Source organism: Hirundo rustica, chromosome 5, assembly GCF_015227805.2.
Source record: "Hirundo rustica isolate bHirRus1 chromosome 5, bHirRus1.pri.v3, whole genome shotgun sequence".
Lineage (NCBI taxonomy): Eukaryota > Metazoa > Chordata > Aves > Passeriformes > Hirundinidae > Hirundo > Hirundo rustica.
Window position 1 is genome coordinate 39,663,861 of NC_053454.1, and position 19,124 is coordinate 39,682,984.

General features: G+C 41.9%; 1 protein-coding gene across 5 annotated transcripts in view; it reads left to right on the forward strand.

The window, feature by feature from the left end:
* Positions 1-19,124, forward strand: part of EPHA5 (EPH receptor A5) — a 193,939-nt gene that overhangs the window by 140,240 nt on the left and 34,575 nt on the right. For 3 of the 5 annotated variants that reach the window (XM_058420826.1, XM_040063610.2, XM_058420827.1), the window contains exons 6-8: positions 3,988-4,112; positions 6,902-7,061; positions 11,730-11,835. In XM_058420826.1, coding sequence (XP_058276809.1) covers positions 3,988-4,112; positions 6,902-7,061; positions 11,730-11,835 — 391 coding nt within the window. The remainder of the gene's footprint in view (positions 1-3,987; positions 4,113-6,901; positions 7,062-11,729; positions 11,836-19,124) is intronic. The other 2 variants (XM_040063611.2, XM_040063613.2) reach the window with 1 other exon arrangement.

Genomic DNA, 19,124 nt, shown 5'->3' on the forward strand with positions numbered 1-19,124 from the left:
TGGCTGTATAATAACAGGTAAAGGTTATGGCTTTGGGAGTGAGTGAGATGGGGAGCCATTAGCTATTGTTTCTGCCAGAATGAAAAATACCAAGGCAAAAGTAATTTGCCTGGAGAGAGCATTAGACAGACCATGAAAAGTAGAAACTGGATTATTTGTTTTGTCTTGGTACAGTGGTTGTTCACCTGATAACATTAGTTTCTCTTAAAATATAATTAGCATTTTATTCCACTAAGCATTATTGTATGTTAGGTATTAGTGGGGCACAGCACAGTATGTTGTAAATATGGCCTTTGGTGCCTAGTTGGCTAATTCAGTGCTAATGTCATTATCAAAGGTTGCAGAGGAACAATGTCCTAAAATGTCTGTTCCTCGTGAAATAATTTTCTGTAGTTATTCAGATGTAACTAATGATCCATCTTCTGCAGAAACTTTTATTTATTTATTTGGTACATCCCCTTACTCTTCTTAAGAAATGTTAGAAACAGAACAAAATTAAAAAAAAAATTTAAAAAACCCCCAGTTTTCTATGCTTTTCTTTGCTTCCTGATTAATTTTTGGTCTCAGAAGAGCAAAAATGTACATTGGCAATTTCACACCTTGTTACATCTTCTGTTTGCTTTCATCACATGCATGGCTGTTTTCATGAATGGCAAACATAAACATAAATGATGTAATATCCCTCTTTGATCTTGACTGTGTGGCTGAGAAATTAATGCACATGTGCAGAACATGAACAATTCACAATGTACACGCACCTTTTGTTGTGTCAAGGCAGGGATTTGAACCAGACTTCTGTCTGCTTACATGAGAAACATGAGATATTACAGCTTTATGTATCTTGACTCTTACATGAATTTGTTTTTTACATGTTGTACTCCAAATGGAAGGGCTCTGTGGTTTGACTTCTTTCTATTAGGAGGATACTGTCCTTGCAGAAGCAGTGACCTTTGAAAAGCAAGTCTTAAGTAATCCTTTTATTTTTCTGAGATCATATAGCACAGTATCCAGTTGCAGGCTTTTAAGATGGAATGATTGCAGACTTTGTCAACTTGCCTGGATTGGATTACATTTTGTTTGACAAAGAAAACTCTAAAATACTTATACCTTCCTTCCTTCATTTCAGAGCATTGTAATCTCTGTGCATTGAGGATGCAGAGTAGTTGCTGTATCATGCCAGCACCGCTGGGATTTATTGAATTTACTTAATTGGCCTTTATCTCACGGTTACACTTTAACACTTCTTTTGAAGGACATTCAAAAAGGATATGGTTACTCTCTTCTAATTTACTTCAAGAGTTGGGTTACTCATTTTCTTATCTTCCATCCATTTCCCGGTAGAGCAGAGCATTCTGTGAGCCGCAATTGAACATTTTAGAGACTTGCACACCCAGACATTTAAGTCCACAAAGCTGCTCACTAGCTAAGCTTTTTGCACACGCTTTTTTGAGAGAATGCTCTGGTTTAAGTTTGATAGGTATGTTTGGGTGGCTGGTGGTGCATTTTGTGTTGTACTATGCAGGTGCACGTAAAGAAGAGATAAGCTGCCCTAAACCTCCTAGGGAAAGGTTTTGCAGCATGAATTGGGAATGCTTACATTGTTTTCTTGGCTGTAAAGCACTTGTGAGCCTCAGTCCTATAAACACTTTTGGAAACCTCAATAAAGTGGATGAAAAATCCACTGATCAGGCGATTTTGACACTGGGAATTGCATGGTTTTCACCTTCCTGAGAGGCAGTCAATACTATGGAGGGCTGAGGTTTCCCTTCACTGCTCTTTTCAAGTTTACTTTTTCTAAACTGGAGTTTAAAATGGTTTAATGCTCATCACCAATTATATCTACCCTGCCAGACCTCTGCTGCCAGCTCTGCAAGCATGGGATAGGCATTGCAGGGATTTGGGGGCATTGGAGATCAGTCCCAGAGGGCATAGGTCCCTTTTTTGAGTACTTTGATGGCTCCTCCCTGTACATGGTAGCATCTAAGTGGCTCATGATAAGTGATCAGTATCATCTATTTAACAAGGATTGTACAATCTCCTTTAACTTGGCACCACCACCACACCGCGAGGTCGGTTATCCAACACCCTTGACAACTCTGTAGCTCCCTTGTATCAGAAGGGGCTTCATTCTATTTTAATTGAGCTCACTACTCACTCTAACTCCTTTGAGCTAACACATCTGGACATACACATGTGCACAGATCTTGTATCTCATATGCACAACTCAGCTTGCTGTGCACACGTATGCATAGCACATATTTGGGCATCTGGGTTGATTACAGAAATTCATTTACCAGTTTAGCAGTCTGTATTTAGGTGGTTATTTGCCTTCACATGGCCCAAAAACTTGTAGAGGGCGTCAGTCACAGAGGGGTAAGGTGATTTTTTGCTGATGAAAAATTGTTGGTGATCACCATGTAGTGCCTGCATAAATAATATGATCATCATTCAAAGCAAGGTGGTTTTTACTTGCTCAGTGGAGCAGTTGTAAGCACAGTGGTGGATGCCCAGTTAAAAAACAAATACTGTCTGTACAGCTTGATGCCAGCTCTCCAGCAGAAAACAGTATGGAAATAGCCAACACCTTTCAGGATGCTTCAAAAGACAAGTGGGGAAAGTAAACAAGAGTGTAAAAAACTAGGGCTGAAGCAAGACTGAGATGTGGGAACTTGCCATAGCAGAGAAGTCTTGCTGCTAGCCTTCAGTCCAAGAATAATTGTCTGGAGCTCTTCCCTTATGTTTTGGCTTCAAATCAGATCTGGAAAAATTAATGTATTTGTTGTCTGTATTTTACTTAGTGGGTTGGGTTTTTTTATAGTGTTAAGATAATTAGCTAGTCCTGCATGTAGGGGAATTTTTTTTTTTTTTTCTCTAGCTCCAAATACGTTTTGGAAGATGAAATGTGGATGATTGCTGCTGCTCTTTGCATTCCATTTCCTATATGGCCACAAAAGTCTTTGCCATGGGTCTCAAGTTCCCTGTCATACTTGCAGGAGCTGGCCTGCGTTGAGAGAGAGTTAAACTCCTTCATCTAGGCATGGCCTGTTTTTATCTCTGGAGAAGCTGCTCTTGGCCCTACAAATGGGCAAGTGAATTTCTCCCATCCCCTTTTCTTTTCACTCAGTGTTGTTTCCTAATCACTGGCATGAAATACCTGAGGTGTTAGGGTTGCATTGCCCATAGCAACTTTTGCTGGAGAGCTGGCAGGGGTGGCAGCAACCACAACTTAAAAAGTCTCTGCAGACATCGGGCTGAATACAAAGGCTCAAGCCTGTTTCTGATGCACATGTGTGCTGCAAAGGACAGATAACCTTTCAGGGCTGCATCTTAAAATAATGAGCAGAGCTGGTATGGCTGCTCTCATGCTGTGGCTTCCCCAAGCACACTGCGAACTTCCGAACTGTGATTGCCATTAAAATCTTTTGCCATTTGCAAGGAATTAGCATCACTATGTGAGCTGTAACACCCCGGTGATATTTATGGAGAGCAATTGAATTATAAAGGTTGTAATATTCCTTGCTTCTGGAAGGAGGGGGCTGAAAGATGACTAGGCTTAAACTACTTCAAATCCCAAAATAGTTAAGGAGCCTACATGATCTAAGGTCCTCTGAAAAATCTACGTGCCTTGAAAGCAGGCAAAAGAAAGCAAACCATAATCAATATGTAATTCTGACAACACAGATCCCTGACACTGAAAAGAGAAGACGTGGGGTTGATGTGTTTGAAAATTGCTTGGAATGACGGGGTTGATGTGTAAACTGAGATAGTAGTTCTTGTTACTTTGCCTTGGTGGTCACTGCGAATCTGTGCAAGTCCAGTTATTTAAAATGGGCAAATAACACCAAAGAAGAAGCAGACCCCACTGATGTGCAGTAGCTAAGGACTGTCTTGTGTTTGAGGATGCACTGATAAGTTTGATTTTGGCTGTAGCAGACCATCTCACTAACAATGGTTTTCGTCTGTTCTGTTTTTTCTCCTGTCTTGCAGCACCTTCTCCAGTCAGTACTGTGAAAAAAGGGAAGATAACTAAAAATAGCATCTCCCTTTCCTGGCAGGAGCCAGATCGACCCAATGGTATCATCCTGGAATATGAAATCAAATATTTTGAAAAGGTGTGATGGACTGATTGCGAACTTCCCAAGTACCTTCTCTTTATTGTTTTCGTCTTTTAGTTATTATTATTTGAGTCATGGAAGGGAATGGTGAGATTTTATGCGTAAATCAATGTCAGATTGATTTTGCAGTAAATGATTAGGAAGACTCGAAATGAGGGTGTTGTTTTCCATTAGTGTGCCACTTCTCTTGAGCAAATACATTAAATCCGCATGCCAGATTCCTCTCCAGCCTTATCACATTAAGATAGAGCCTGTTCATTTGTTAAAAATAGAAGGGGTTGGGGACTGAGCATCTGCCTCCTCCCAGAAACAACAGGCAATCCCTTGCCTTTGGTATTTTGATTTCTCATTTGATTTTCCATCCACTGTGAAAGGAGGGGAGAAGGGGGTTGTAGAGAGAGATCATATGTCCTCTGATATGAAGAAGGGCATCTTGGTTTAAAAACTTGCCTGGGTTTTCCCATCTCTTTCAATTTAAGGGGAAGCAGTCTCCCCACAAAACTTGCCTCTCCTAGTCTTCATTTCAAATGGTGGCTTGTTCTCTTCCTGCAAAATTAATGTCATCTAAATAAAAATGGTTACAAATGCACTACTTTATCAAAGTAGTGTATTTTGAGAGATATGGCCTTAAATCTCTGGAAACCTTAGATTTCCAAAAATCTGGTTGTCAGGATTTGACTGAGTAGCATTTTTTTTGCCTTAGCTGGAATTGTGAGGTGTTCTTTTTTCCTCAGAAACATACAGGCTTTCTACATGAAAACAAGAGGAAAATCATGAAACTGAGTCACAACTCGTCTTTTTAGGGGTACCGAATTTCTATTTTAAGGAAGATATTCCATTAGCTCTATCTATGATCCAGATGAAATCGCTCAACATGGACCAGGACTAGATCCTTACTCCTTCTGTCTTCTTTCTCTGACCATGGGAAGGACCTGCTTAAGCAGTCCATGCAAACAGGGGAAAGAATTTATTAAATCTTCTCCATCAAAATAAAATCAACATTATTTTTGCAGATGATGCAGCCTGTGCAATAGATACGTGAGTGACTTAAGTAGGGCTGAAGATTAAAGTACCCAGCAAGAATCAGGTTATTTTGTTGCTGGAAATCATCCTTTACTAATTATTTTATTAACTTGTTTTGATGACTGTTTGGGCACGTTGAATCCTTACCATGGAATGGCTTGGAAAAAATAGCTTTTAGAGACCAGAAAAGGTAAAGCAAATAATTGAAGTGAAAAAAATTGTGTATTTCTTCATTTTCCTTAGTTTGTTTCCAAACAATTTGGCCAACAATTGGGAGAGGGGCTTAAAATGTTGTATTTGTAGTCCAGAACTAGTCTAAGATAGTTTCAGCAAATAGTTCTTCAAGAGTGATTCCTTTGTGGAGAGGTAGCTCCAGCCAGACGTTTATGCTGTCTTGATTTATTTTCTGCAGGCTGAGAGTGAAGTTTATTGTTTTCCATAGAAAAGCTCAAGAGTCCAAGTGTTTGCAGAAGCCAACAGTGTATTGAAAAGTTAATTGGCTGACATATAAGCAAAGATGTGACCTGATATTCACTTTCGCTTTTTAACCCATAGTTGAGATAGGTTGTGGCTGATGACCTAAATCCTTTTTTCATTGTTGCTACTATAATTTTTATTCTCTCCGTTTCCAGCCTTTCATAAGGATAAATTCACATTCATTTCCAAGGGACAAGAATGATTTATATTAAAAGTTTGGAAAAACTGAGTTTTGTCAGACTGCATTCCTGTAAGAGGGAATCACTCCTTAATAAGGAAAAAAAGGCACACATATATATATGTGTGTCTGTGTGTATGTCACATTTCTCCAAAACAGGCTTCAATTGAGAAATTTTGTAATCTTATATTTAAGAAATTCCCAGCACCTTAGGCAGGCATATTGCTGTCTATGGGAAGCTGGTCATTAAATTAAAAAGAAAAAAGAAAAATTAGCTCAGATTCTAAGAGCTATCCAGAAATCTTGGTAAGGAACTACTAAAAACTCTGGTTTAACTCATAATAATTTGGATCTGAGAGGATATGGTGAATAAAAAGCAGTTTCTAAATTTGTAGACCTTAATTTGTGAGCTCTCGTCTAGATTATGTGTTACAGTAAATAATTCTAAGAGTAATTACTTAGCATTTCAACAAAATTTTAATCAAAGAACTGGAACTGTTTCACATATAGAAACCAATGTAGATGAAGATTTATTTCAGAATTTTTTCTTCAAGTTCATTGCTTCAGAAGAACAATGCAGAAACTAGGTATTTTCCTAATACCTGATAGGAGTTTTGGTTTATTATTCCCTTCTCAAGATCTAATTGGTACTTCTAGAAATGCAGGCATAAAGTTGTACAGTGTGTAATATATTATTCTCTTTTAGGCCTACTTACAGTACTGGGAAGCCATTTTAGTGTAAATCAAAATCCTTTTTTAAGGCAATGGGACTTGTTTTATCTTCCCTGTGCCTTGGGGATTGATCTTTGTATGATAAACCTTTCCATTGCCCCAGGCCATGTACATCCTGAGCAGTGGAAAGCTGCTTCTACTGCAGATGCCAGTTGGTGCCTCCTAGAATCATTGATTATAAAAGAGAAAATCAGATCTCACATTTTGTATTGCAGAAAGGACTTTCAGAGAGGGGGTTTTGAGGAAGAAATCCTCAAAAATGGATGCTTCAGTCATCTTTTGTAATGTTTCTCTGGGGGTTGTTAAGAGTCTGTCTTCTCTGAGAGTCACTCTTTGTGTGTTGACCTTTGTGGTTTTTGGGGGATGTTGGGAACAGGACCAGGAGACGAGCTACACCATCATCAAATCCAAAGAGACAACAATTACGGCGGATGGCTTGAAGCCAGGCTCAGCGTACGTCTTCCAGATCCGAGCCCGAACAGCTGCTGGCTACGGGGGCTTCAGCCGAAGATTCGAGTTCGAAACCAGCCCAGTGTGTAAGTTTTCTTAATTACTGTCAGCCCATGTCTCTGCAGCGCTTACCAGAAACAAGTCAGGGAATCGATGCCTTTGCAGAAAGCGCTTCCTTTTATTGGCTTCATCCCTTGACTTTGGAAGCATCGGGCACATTGTGACTCTGCACTTGTCCTTTGCTTCCTCATGGTGAGGCAGGAAATCTTCAGGCTTCAGAAATACGTGGCATTTCATGCCTAGAAAAATTCCATATTTACTGGAGCCTGGTGTAAGAGAGTCCTTCCTCTCAGGAGGGACAGAGACGATGGGGCCTGCTCCTTAAAGGCTGTCTATAGAGGATGCTGAACTCTCTTACATATCTGCATCTAGGGGAAAAAACCCTGAAATGGTGCCTCTCTGCAAGGGGAAGAGTTGAACTAGCATTCGTGTCTTTTGGGGAAAGTTCCTGTGTCTTGGTTTGAAAAGACAGGTATCTGCTAGGGAGAGGCGGGCCTCTCTAGGAATGGGGAATCCCAATCCCTTCCCTCTGTGTTATTATAATTTGGAAGATTAAGAAAAAAAACTTTTCAGTCAGAGCTATGGGGAAAGGAATAACAGTCTTTCACTAGTAAATATAACAGGACAGACAAACAACAACAGCAATAATAACAATAATAATAATAAACAGAACCAAGAACCCCGAGGGGCTTGTCTCACAAGTCTCAGGCAGTCTAATCTCTTGGGATCCCAAGAGCACCAAGCCGAAACGGTGGAAACTCCGGGCTGATGGCTGGAAACAGTGGGTTGTCCCCAGCAGGCAGGGGGTGTCCTGGCAGGCAAAGTGAGCAGTGCTGAAGAAGCCACGACGGCTGGACCTGGGCTGACCCAGATCCAGCAGGGCAGCAAAGAGCTCCGAATTCTGGGGCCCTCCAGCAGATGATAGAATTCCCAGGACCAGACTCCTCTGTTAACCGTGGACTCCAGACTCCACTCAGCTACCAGTCGCCCAATCCGTGCTCCCCGGAAAACCAAGAGCAGAGCAACCACCACCCTCAGCTCCCGCGAGCCTTTCCGTTCCCCCTAAACTAAGTGATCCACTTCTTTTGTACGGGTCAAGCACCCTTTAAGCATCAGTAGCAACTTATGGGGGGAAAAATTCCACAGGAAAACTTAACCCCCAACATCCTGTCAAGTTAAAAGATTGTTTCTGTTGACTGCCAATGCCACAGCCTCAAGAAAAGGAGGTTGACTTCTAATCAGAAATGGAAAAAATGTGCACTGCAGGTGCAGGACTTCTTCGTGTCCTGTTATATTTGTGGGTTTTTAAATTTTTTATATATATATTATTTTATTTTTTTTTAAATGAATCTGATTATCCAGGGCTGGATTCTGGAACAGATTCTGTGGCAGGGTGAACTCCTGAGGCACGCAGAGGCTTGGCTGCTCTTTCTTCTATGTTCAGGCACAGCTGTGAGGAATTTCTTTTTGTCCCAAATACAGAATTTTGCCGAGGTGTCAAATACAATTTTGCCCACCAGAAAATATGTCTTCTCTCTTTTAGTTTGTACAGCTGTCATTTATTGATAATTGTACTCTGTGCATGGAAGAGGAATTTTATGGTGGAAATACTCTGATCGTTCCTGTGGGAAATGCACGCTTATTTTCTGTGTTTTCCTTGGAAATTTAAATTAATCAATACTTTGATTACTGTTACTCCAGTTTATTTAAAATTCATCATCTTTGAGAAGAAGATGCCGAGTTGTCTTTTCAGTGCATGCTACCTTTGAAGTCGTAATAGATTTTCAAGGACTCATTATACATGTGCAAATGTAGTCGTGGAGCCAGTGATTAAGCTAATACAGTGAAAATTGCATCACAATGCAAACATTAATGCAGTAAGGACAGTCTATTTAATGTATTTCTTATTGTATTAATGATTAATTGTGCCCTATAAGTAGCAACCAAATAGTGTTATGCCAAAAAATTATCTGTATAGTTTTTCTCCGTTGTTTGAGTAATAGTCTTCTGGTCTATTAATAAGTAACACATGAAATATGTGCGCATTTGATCTATTAGCTATGATCCTGGTCCAAAATAATGGCACTTTCATAAAACCCATCATGTAAGTATCTGTGTTAATCAGGACTTTTGAAGGACATCACGTGGAAATATTTTTAAACACTAGGAATTCTGTGGGTCATTTAGTCATACCCACGTCCCAGTCTTTTTCACGTTTTAAAGGCAGAGGAATAGGTACTTTCTGATACTAAGGAGCTGCTGGCATAGTCAGAGGAATACCTACTATATGGTCCCCAGTTTGGGAACTGGGAATTGTTCATCTGTTGGACTCAAGCTCTGGCTGAGGCCAGACTTAACCAGATACTTTAACACTTGAAAACATTGAAATACAGTATAAGCCTCAATCTGCATCATGCAAAAGGCAGCTCTGTTTGACATTTAAAACCTTATAAAAAGCATTTTTTCCCCAAAGCCCTATATAAAGTCAATATTAGTGTCAGGAGTGTGACCAGACTCCCACTGCTTTCCTGCTCATCCTGGAAATTTTGAAAGCAAGCACAGATCGAAATCTCACTGCTACATCAGAGTACAGATCTGAACTTCTTGAGTTCTTAGAGCCAAAGCAAATGATTTTTATTCAAGCACGGATGAAAACCTTCCTGTGGCTGTTCTGAGAAACAAAAAACACTCTCCAAGTCGTTTGGACTGAACAACAGGTTTTGTTTCCAGTTTGAAAGATTTCTATAGTTCTCTTTAACACATTTGGAGGAATTCTACAACAACAGGCTGAGAAATGCAAAGGAGGAAAGCCATAAGCTGTTTTGGACATCCCTCTTTTTCCAGATTTTCAGAACTTTTGCATACTTCTCCCTGCTTGTGCAATTCTGCAAAGCACCATGAAGCAACCAGGGCTTCAATTTTCAGTGAATTTTTTTTGTTTGAGTGGAAGGTGTTGCTGGGTGTATCCACTTCTTGCTTCATCCTTTCCAAATGCCACCAAGCTCATCTAGCCCCAAAAACTAACCTTGCCAATAGCTGGGGTTTGGCTGGATTTCTGAGCTTATCTAGCTTATCTTCTGGGTGGGAGTGTCACCAAGCTGAGAAGGGGTAATGCAGGACTGTGTGTGTGTGTCTCTGAGTTTGAATGGCAGCAAGTCCCAGCTTGGCTTATGAATTCATCTGCCATAGATCACAGTGGAATTTATCTCCTTTCCCTATCCCTTGAACTGTGCAAAAAAACCACCAATCACTGCTTAATGTTCTCCTTTAAATGTTTTTCTTTTTAATTATTTTGTCAAGAAAGCAATAAAGCACCATCTTAAGGAGCCCTCATAACTTTGTGGGGCTAATAAAATCTCTGGATGATGGCAGGGGTTCAGAGCAGTTAACATTAAATATTTAATGTGTCAGGACCAATCCTTCTGAAATCGCACTGCTGTAGCAGGTCCACCCCGCTCGCGGTTAAGCACCACAGAGCTCCCATATGAAGAGCTATTGAAGCCCAGTGCAGATCAATGTTTAATGCCATGCTTTTCTGTCTTTCTTTTCCTTTAACAATTAATATGGGACTATATTCAGTTATTTTATAGCCTTCATAATGTTAATCCTGTGCTAAGGACCCTTTTTTATTTCAATCATTTAGTTAAAGGCTTCTTCAGTACACAATCAATTCCTGCTGCTCTCTGGGGTGGATGAAGCTTCATCCTGGGCTGGCACGAGGTTAAGAGCTATAATGAGGTTTACCCCCACAGAGCAGTGGTTCCTGTGCCAGGGAGCTGGTTTTGCAAGGAGGATGTGAGATTTGTACCCTGGGGTGGTTATATATGTGCAGATAAATAAGCTGGCAGCAAAGAGGGTGAGGTGAGGAGGCTTTGGTTTTTGCTTGGGGAACCCCAATGTACCAACCCCTGGGGGGAAATAGGGTCCTCTGCCATGCAGGGCAGATAAACAAGATACAAGTGGTATTAGCATTTCCATTTTACGGTCTACAGGAGGTTGCTCACCTGTTCTTACATGACCCATGTCAAAACTCAGTTCTCAATCAGCTCTCCTGACCATTCTGATGGCATCCTTATCACCAGCTTTATCACCTTTTGGCAGGAGGGCTCCTTAGAGGGCACAGACTGGAAGAGTTTTGCTTCCCCAAGTTTTGGCCAATAAAAAGACCAGCCAGTGTATGTGTCTTAGAAAATTCCTGTTTTACAGAGGGCACCTTATGGCCATGTGATAGAGATGCCACGAGGAGTTAATTTATAATTCTTTATAGCTCCTTGAAGTGCAGGTAATTCTTTTTATCTTGTAGATTTTGCATATGTCTGTTAGCAGTAACATTTCATAAATGTTCTCTCTGACTGTTGGGTTTTCATCCAAATGAGAGTCTGTTGGGTTTTCATCTAAGGAGAAAAACTTGAATTCACAAACTCAAAGGCTGCATTCTGTGACGCTTCGGTTTCTGAATTCAGCAATGAGATGCAATCTTGTTGGGTTTTTGGCTTAGTGTTGCATGTGGTTTTGTTTCCTTTCCACCCATATCCTTTCCAAACTAGGAACAGACAGCAAAAGGGGGAAAACACAAAGCGTAAAAGAAGAAATGAACTGGTAAGACTTGAAACCTCTCTGGCAGCCTCACTAGAAAGACTCGTATGAGTGCTGTCATTTTAACCCTAATCTCCATTTTCTGTTTCTCATCTCAGCAGTAGCTGCATCCAGTGACCAGAGCCAGATTCCTATAATTGTTGTGTCTGTAACAGTGGGAGTCATTCTGCTGGCTGTTGTTATCGGTTTCCTTCTCAGCGGAAGGTAAGAGAAGAAGCTGTGTATTTATACTTCTTCAACTTTTGTAATAACTTTTATCTGACCAGCCAATTGGTGTGATTTAGGCAAAAACAGCATGTGAACAAAGCTGTCAAGCAGTAGCACTGTAAAACAGCACAAGGGTGGACTGATTGATCTGTTTGGACAAGCAGGAATGACAAAGGCACTCTCACAGATGTAGTTCACTTCCCAATGATTTTCATCGGCGTATAGGCTGGCCCTGATTATTTGACGTGATTTCACATTCCTTTAGAGATAAGCAGAACATGTTACTACAGTTAAAATATCTTCACCTCCATATGTTTGCACTCAGAGCTTGCAATGGACTTTGCTCACGGAGAAAACTTGACTTCGGGAAAACACTTGCAAAGAAAATGAGAATAAACCCGCTAAAATGGCCAAATGCCCCACATTTTGGTCAGATCTGGATTTCATTTCTCACATGTAGGATGCTAATATGTTCCCCAAGTGTTAGTAAATCATACGGAGAGCTTCTCTCACAGAGGGAGACGCTCTGCTTCAAACCATCCCATTGACTTCTCATGTGCTTAAACATAGGCAAGTGATGAAAGCCTGGGCTATGCCGTCTTTGACAGCTCTAATGGAAGTTGATGGAATTTTTTGATTAACAAGAGATTGTGGTACTGGGGCAAAATCTGGCTTGTATCAGGATAAGTTTGTACTGCAACATTAAGCTTGTTTGGCAGCCAGCGTGAAAGGCACTTTTTTTCGTATTCTACATGTATATTAGTACATTTTTTAGTGGCAGCAGTCAAACAAGGCAACATCCTTCATGCATATGCGAAGTACACCAAGCAGTGTGAGGTACTCCACAAAGCAATGTGAAGTACACCTACTCGATAAGGCTGAATTTGTTTTCAGTGCAAAATAAACATTTATGCTTCTAAGGTACCCATCAGCCCACAGTTGCTTTTGTCATACAGGTGTGTCTTGAGCTCAGCTCTAGCAAGGTGGCTGTAAATTACAGGATGTTGTGAGCATTAAGAGATATTATAGATGCAGAGGAACTGCACTGAATTTGTTGGCTGAGGGTCTTATTTCCCAGAGGAGTTAAGGTATCAGTCTGCAAATGCAGAGCAGTGGAACCCTGCCAGGCTGAGCAACTCTGTCCCCAGGCATAAGGCATCCATGGAAGGACACGGACACAGTTATTTCCTGTCTTGAAAGGTAAGTGTGCTGCCAGACTCGTCTCCAGTCAAGGTCAGAGACTGACAGTCTCTTCCAGCTCAGCTGTTCAAGCTCCTGTTGTCTGCTTTGGATGACTTGTTGGGTTTAAAAAGGGAAAAGTAAATGCTCCTGTGTGCATGAGAAGCATGCAGCAGCAGAGAGGATATGGTGGGGTGAGTCAATGGCTACAGGCAATTCACACCAGGACCTACAGGAAAGCTGTAGTCAAAAGACTTGGCAGTGAACAATCTCGACAGGATTCAAGTCTCTCCTTAAAGACGAGAGGTTATGATTGAAATTCCTCTTCAATCAGAGCAAGTGGATGTGAACCTTGGCTTCCCCCCTCCTGGATGTGTGCTTGTATTGGTGCAAACAGGAGAACGCATGTGTGACTGTAGGGAAGCTATGGATGTAACCTGGCACCTCTGTGAGGAAGAGTCTGGGGGTGAATGACAGGTGGAGGAATGTATATCCCCCTGTGGCCATAGGGATTCACAACTGTGTGGCTGCAAATAGCTCCTGCTCTTTTCACAGTTGCTGGCAAGGGCTCAGTACCCCTCTGAGGGGGATGTACCCTTGCAAGTCTCCTTTTCACTGCTACTCTCTTGAGTCTCAGCAAGCAGTTGCAAATCCTGAGCCATTTGTCAGCAGTTCTCATTAGTTACATCTTTCTGTCCTCTTGCCTAATGTGCTTTCCAGGATGTGCTTCCTCTTAGCTCTTTATCTCTTGGCATGCTTATGAAAGCCCTTTTCTCCTTTGGCTAGAGTTTTATTGCTGCCTCTGCTGCTGCCTTAATCCTCCTACCTTGTACTTACACTTCCCTCTGTGGACCCCAGGGCAGCTGCAGGTTTCTGGGACCTCCATGGTGCCACACTGGATGTCTAGGAAGGACAGGCACAAGGACCTGAGCTCTTAATCCATTTTTATCTTTTCAACCCTTCCCCTAACTGAAAAGACCACAGCCCCTCATTTGGAGCTGGTGGAGAAGCCTCCCTCACCAAGGTTTGGTCCATTATTAGAAAACTGACATCAAAACCACAGTGCTTCTCCACCAATGTGAGTTCCCATGAATTTTAAAGTCCATCTAGTACATTGAGTGACTCATGAGAACAGAAGAATAAACCCCAAACATCCAGAAAGATGACAGACAATTTGAAATTAAACAAAGCAAAACAAAGAAATTGCTCTGGTTTGGAAGAAAGCAGAAATGCCAGGGAGATGTGTTACTCATGCTGCTTTGCCTTGGATATGGATTCAAGACAATCTGTGGAGTAACTCTCCTGCTGTGACAGCAGGGACAATAAACATATTCCAAGTCATGGGATTATCCCTTTCTGAAGCAGTTAACCTGTTTCTGGAAGATGCTTTCCTATCAAACCTCTGGAGTGGTTATGTTGTTCCAGTGCCTGGTTCCAGGAGGTTGCATTTCCTAATTCTTTCCTGTGTTTGCTATTAGGAAAACATCTATTTTGAACTCCAGCTGGAATCACTACTGCTTGCCACACCAAACAAGTGCAAAGCCCAGGCTCTGTCTTTTCTGTGGATGTGAGAGAGCAGGAGGAGAAACCATCTTACTCTGCCACACTGAAGATGTAGCCTGACCAGCTCTCACAAACAGGCTGCTTTGTGCTGGCTTCAGGGTGCTCCCAGGTCCTTGAGAGGGCGTGGATGCCTCAGGATATTCCTCCCTAGGATGCTGTATGGCACCTCTTTGCACCTGCCCTCCCAAGTCCCAGGCTGCAGCAAGCAGAGGCTTGAGAGCAGTTCTGCAGTGAAAAGTGAATGTCTTCCTGCTCTTGTCAGTTCTGAAAGGAGTTTCCAGTCACAGGGCTGAGGAGCTTGCTGGAGTCTGCAGGCTTCTTATGTTTTGCTAGGTTCCCAAAGGCAGGACCACACCTCTTCCCCTTTTTCTTTGCTTTCAAGTCTCTGCAGTTTTCTCTCTTCTTTTGAATGAATATAAGTAACAGCTTGGCATTTCCTGTTGGCAGCTGGCCCTAAACCAAAGGTCAGTTGAACAGTCGTGGTGGCATTTCCACATGTCAGCATCCATCTGTGGAAATGCACTTTGCGTCTGAAGCTGGAGATTCCTGGGATTTTGAAACTAAATGTGCTTTGCCCTAAACAATTAAGCTGCATTTCAGAGCTGATTTACTTGCAGATGCTCCAGAAAACTTCCTGTAAATAACACGTCCTCTGACCAAGGTCATAAATGCCAAGCCAAATAGCCGATCACTTTTTTAAGTTATCCCGCTCCTTGCATCAAGGGTGTATTAATAATATAACAATCAGGATTACAAATCAAAGAGATTCACTAAATCAGGCTGTAGTTGTCTCAGGATAAAAAAAAATAAGTGGATTGAAAATCTATTATTAAACCAGCTACAAGTACTGAATTAAAGAACACAGAGTTGTTATTATCTTTGTTTTGTTAGGATTATGTGTTCTCAAAAGCACAGTGCATTTTACAGATAGAGCAAAGCTGTAAATTTTGCTTTCCTAGCAATGCGTGAATTAGATGTCTGTCACCATTATTGTTCCTGTCTGGAGTATGTATTAATATAAAATCATTAGACTTTTGTTTCAAAGTCTGTGTCAGACAGTCCAGTGACAAAGATCTTTGCACTCCATCTCACAGGGAGCAGTAAACTGCCTCAATTGTTGTTGTGTATCATCAGTCTCTTTCTCCCTACAGACTGAGGTAAGGAGCCAGATTTTCAGCAGTTTGGGGAGGAGACCATCTTCTCCAGAGCAGTACCCCTCTTTTGTCCTTCAAACCCAGCCCTCTTTGCAAAACAGACAAGGGTGAGTCTTAGGGTGAGTGTTAAGAGACTGCTGGTCCCTCCAGTCCCTCAGGCTTTCAAAATTCATAGCACTAAACAAAAGCATGAGCTTTTACAGAGGAAAGTCAGCAAGATATTGGGTCAGTGCTGGGCATGTTTGCAAAAGCTGTTCAAAACAGCCAAGTCAACTGTGCATCTGCATTTATAGCCAACTACCCGTTATGGGTGACCTTTCCATCTCAAGTGATCTTTCAAAGAACCAGAGGGAGCTTTTCATAGAACTTAGGGAAAAAAAAAAAAAATCGAAGCAACAAAAAGCTGCCACTCGCCCTGTGTCATGCATATATAGAAAGTCTCCTTCTGGCAAGGAACTAGCCCCTGAAAGACAAAGCAAAGACAAATCTTGCCACCTGGGTATTGGCAATTAGAGGCTCTTATACCAGCGTATCCATCCTTGACCTTAGCTGATTTAGACTTTTAAATATCCGTGCCTATGGTGGCAGAGGGCTACTTTCAGGACACAAATATGTGCATCTTGTTAAAAAGTGACTTTCAGGGAGTAGAGAGGGTGAAAGATTGTGGTGTATATCCTAGGTTCTGAGACAGTGTTTACAGCCTTCTGTGATGTGGAAGGTCAAAATGGATGAATTTTTCTACAGCCTTCCCCCTTCCTATTTTCCAAGTTGTGTCAGGGCTTAAAATAGTTTGCTTTTTCAATATTTCCGTAGGAAATGGGAGATGGTCTATAGATAATGGTTTTCATGGAGAATTTTTCCAGCATGAGTCACAATTTTTGTTAGTTGTGACTTTTTAAAGGATTTTTATCTCGACATTCTTGCCTGCTCTTCCTTCTTCCTGCAGGACATTGTCTCCTGTGATTTATAGCCACTTTATTATGCTGCCTACTGCCAAATATTCCCCACGATTCACCTGACAAGAGGAAGGATTTTGTGGAGGAAGCTACTGCTCTGCCAAGTCAAAATCCCCATCTACCAAGAGCAGGCAGGGTCTGGTCCTGCTTCTGTTGGGGTCAAGGTTTTCACTCCTTCTATCCTTTCAACAGCCTCTTTGCTGGTACATTTTTGCAGAGGGGAGCAGCACTGGCGTACAGTACAGCTCTCTGAAGGGAGAGTGCTCCAGTGCACCCCTCTGCACAGGATTATACCTTCCTAGGACCCATGTGGAAATCTGCTGCCTGTAACACCCGTCTCTAACATCCTGTTGAGAGCAGCTTGTCAAATTTGGCTGCTCCAACACCTCATTCCTCTTCTATTCTAAACAATTTTTGGCTTAGTGCAACCTCACCGGGCTCCGCAAGGCAATCTGTGCTCTGCAGTTTTGAGAGGGGTTTAAGGACCCAGGCTAATCTGACTTCAGATGACTTTGGCCAGAGAGAAGGTGTGAGTTGACCAAATCTGAATTAAGCTCCAAGTTATTTCTGAGCTCCTCTGGCAGCAGCCGAGGGAATGGGCTGGAAGGACGGTGATGAACAGATAAGCAACCGGCATAAGCTTTGTCAGAGCAGGGAAAATGAGGGGTAGTGCCACAGTAAGTGAAACCTCCTCACCTTCTTGCAGGTGATTTCTTTGATGGCACTGTGCAAGTCCTATTTCTGCTTGGAGAAGGGAGATGGGCTGCCCTTCAAGCTGGAATTTGTAGCAGCTTGAAGCTCCTGCTGAGCACCCCTTGTGTGTGTAGCCTTTGAAAGTGGGATTTTTACAATGTCTTCTCTTGACTGTGGAGTGGGTAGAGAATGAAGAAGGAAGTCATACTCTTGTCCTTCTGCACTTCTGAATATGTGGATGCTTCACTTGCTTTGAAATCAGAAGCGTGACCTCGCCTGGGGCTTCGCCACGTAGCAGCATTTGGCTTCTAATCTAGAAAAAAGGTTATCTCCGCTTTCTTATGTCTTAGACATAGAGAAGTATAATGCCAGAGGTCTTTCCAAGTGCAGTTCCTTTCCCTGAAGACGTTGCTTTCCTTCCCATAGTGGCTGCATAGCTATCACCTGCTTGGCCTTCTGCATTCTCAGTTTTTCTCAAACAGTGCAGAGATGTGCTTTAACGTATGAGCTAGGATAGCTCAGCAGAAAGAGCAGGTGACTCCTTAAACATTTGTATATTTTGGGACAAAGTGGGAATATATTCCTAGCAGCTCACAGTGTGTAATGCTACTTCTCTGATGTTTAGAGCAAGCATGTTGACTCAGGAATTGCTAGGTGTAGCACTGGCCTCCTGACCTGGATATGCAGGTCATTACCATCATCATTACCGTCACTCAAGGCCATATGAAGGATTAAAAAAATCTTCCCAGGCACCCTCAAGTATTTCAGTCTCTAATTGCAAGCCTCTGAAGAACATCCCATTAGAACAGCTTATTAAAAGCAGCAAACAAGACTTTTATTTATCATGATTTCAAGACTTCAACTTGCAACTCTTAAAAGCCACATCTATATATGGTAGAGCCTCTCTGAATTCTATCTAGACATTAAAAATGTAGTTTAATTCCAAATGCTTTCAGGGTCATCTACAGATTTGTGGTAAATTAATTACATTAATTGCAGGCACAGTTGCTGGGGCCCATGATATATATACATTTCATTAACCAAGCCCAGGGTTTGAAACAGTGCCAAGGGTGTTGATAAGTGCTCCTCGCACAGGTTTATTAAAGTTTGCTCTCTGGACAGTTGGGTTTGCAAACCACATAAGCTTTTTGGGGGTCACCTTAGCTAGAACTGGAGGTGTGTTGTCTCTGTGTACCTGAGATAACTGAAAGCAACGGAGTTGGGCTGGCCAAGGAGCAGGGCAGTGCCAGCAGGCCACAGAGCTCCTGGAGGTGTCACTGCAGCTGCAGTCGCCTCTACATTATTCTTTTTTCCCATCTGCAGCCCTTTCCTTGAAACCAGGGCTAGAAGCAGGTGTCACACCTTGCTTCATGCAAGCTTAGCTTTTGGAGATGGTGTTGCCTCAGAGCCTGTTCTTTCCCAGCAAAAGGGGTTTAACACTGCAGATATTTTCTCAATAACTTTTGCTGTTACATGGACATGTCATCTGTTATCCTGCAGAGGGGCTCCTGACCAGTAGCAGCCCCTACTACCTCTTCTCATAGTTTGCTGGTTGATTCAGTGAGGCCGGAGGAGAGTTTGCAGATAAAATTGATGTATACAATGCTTGGTTCAACTCTGCTCTCCAATATAGGTTAGCTAGCTGGCTGAAGATCTTAAAACCCTGGAGAGGTCTGGCTGTACTTTGTTAAACAGGATTTTAATCTTATTTATAGCGTTTGATCTTGTCTGGAAGGCTTTT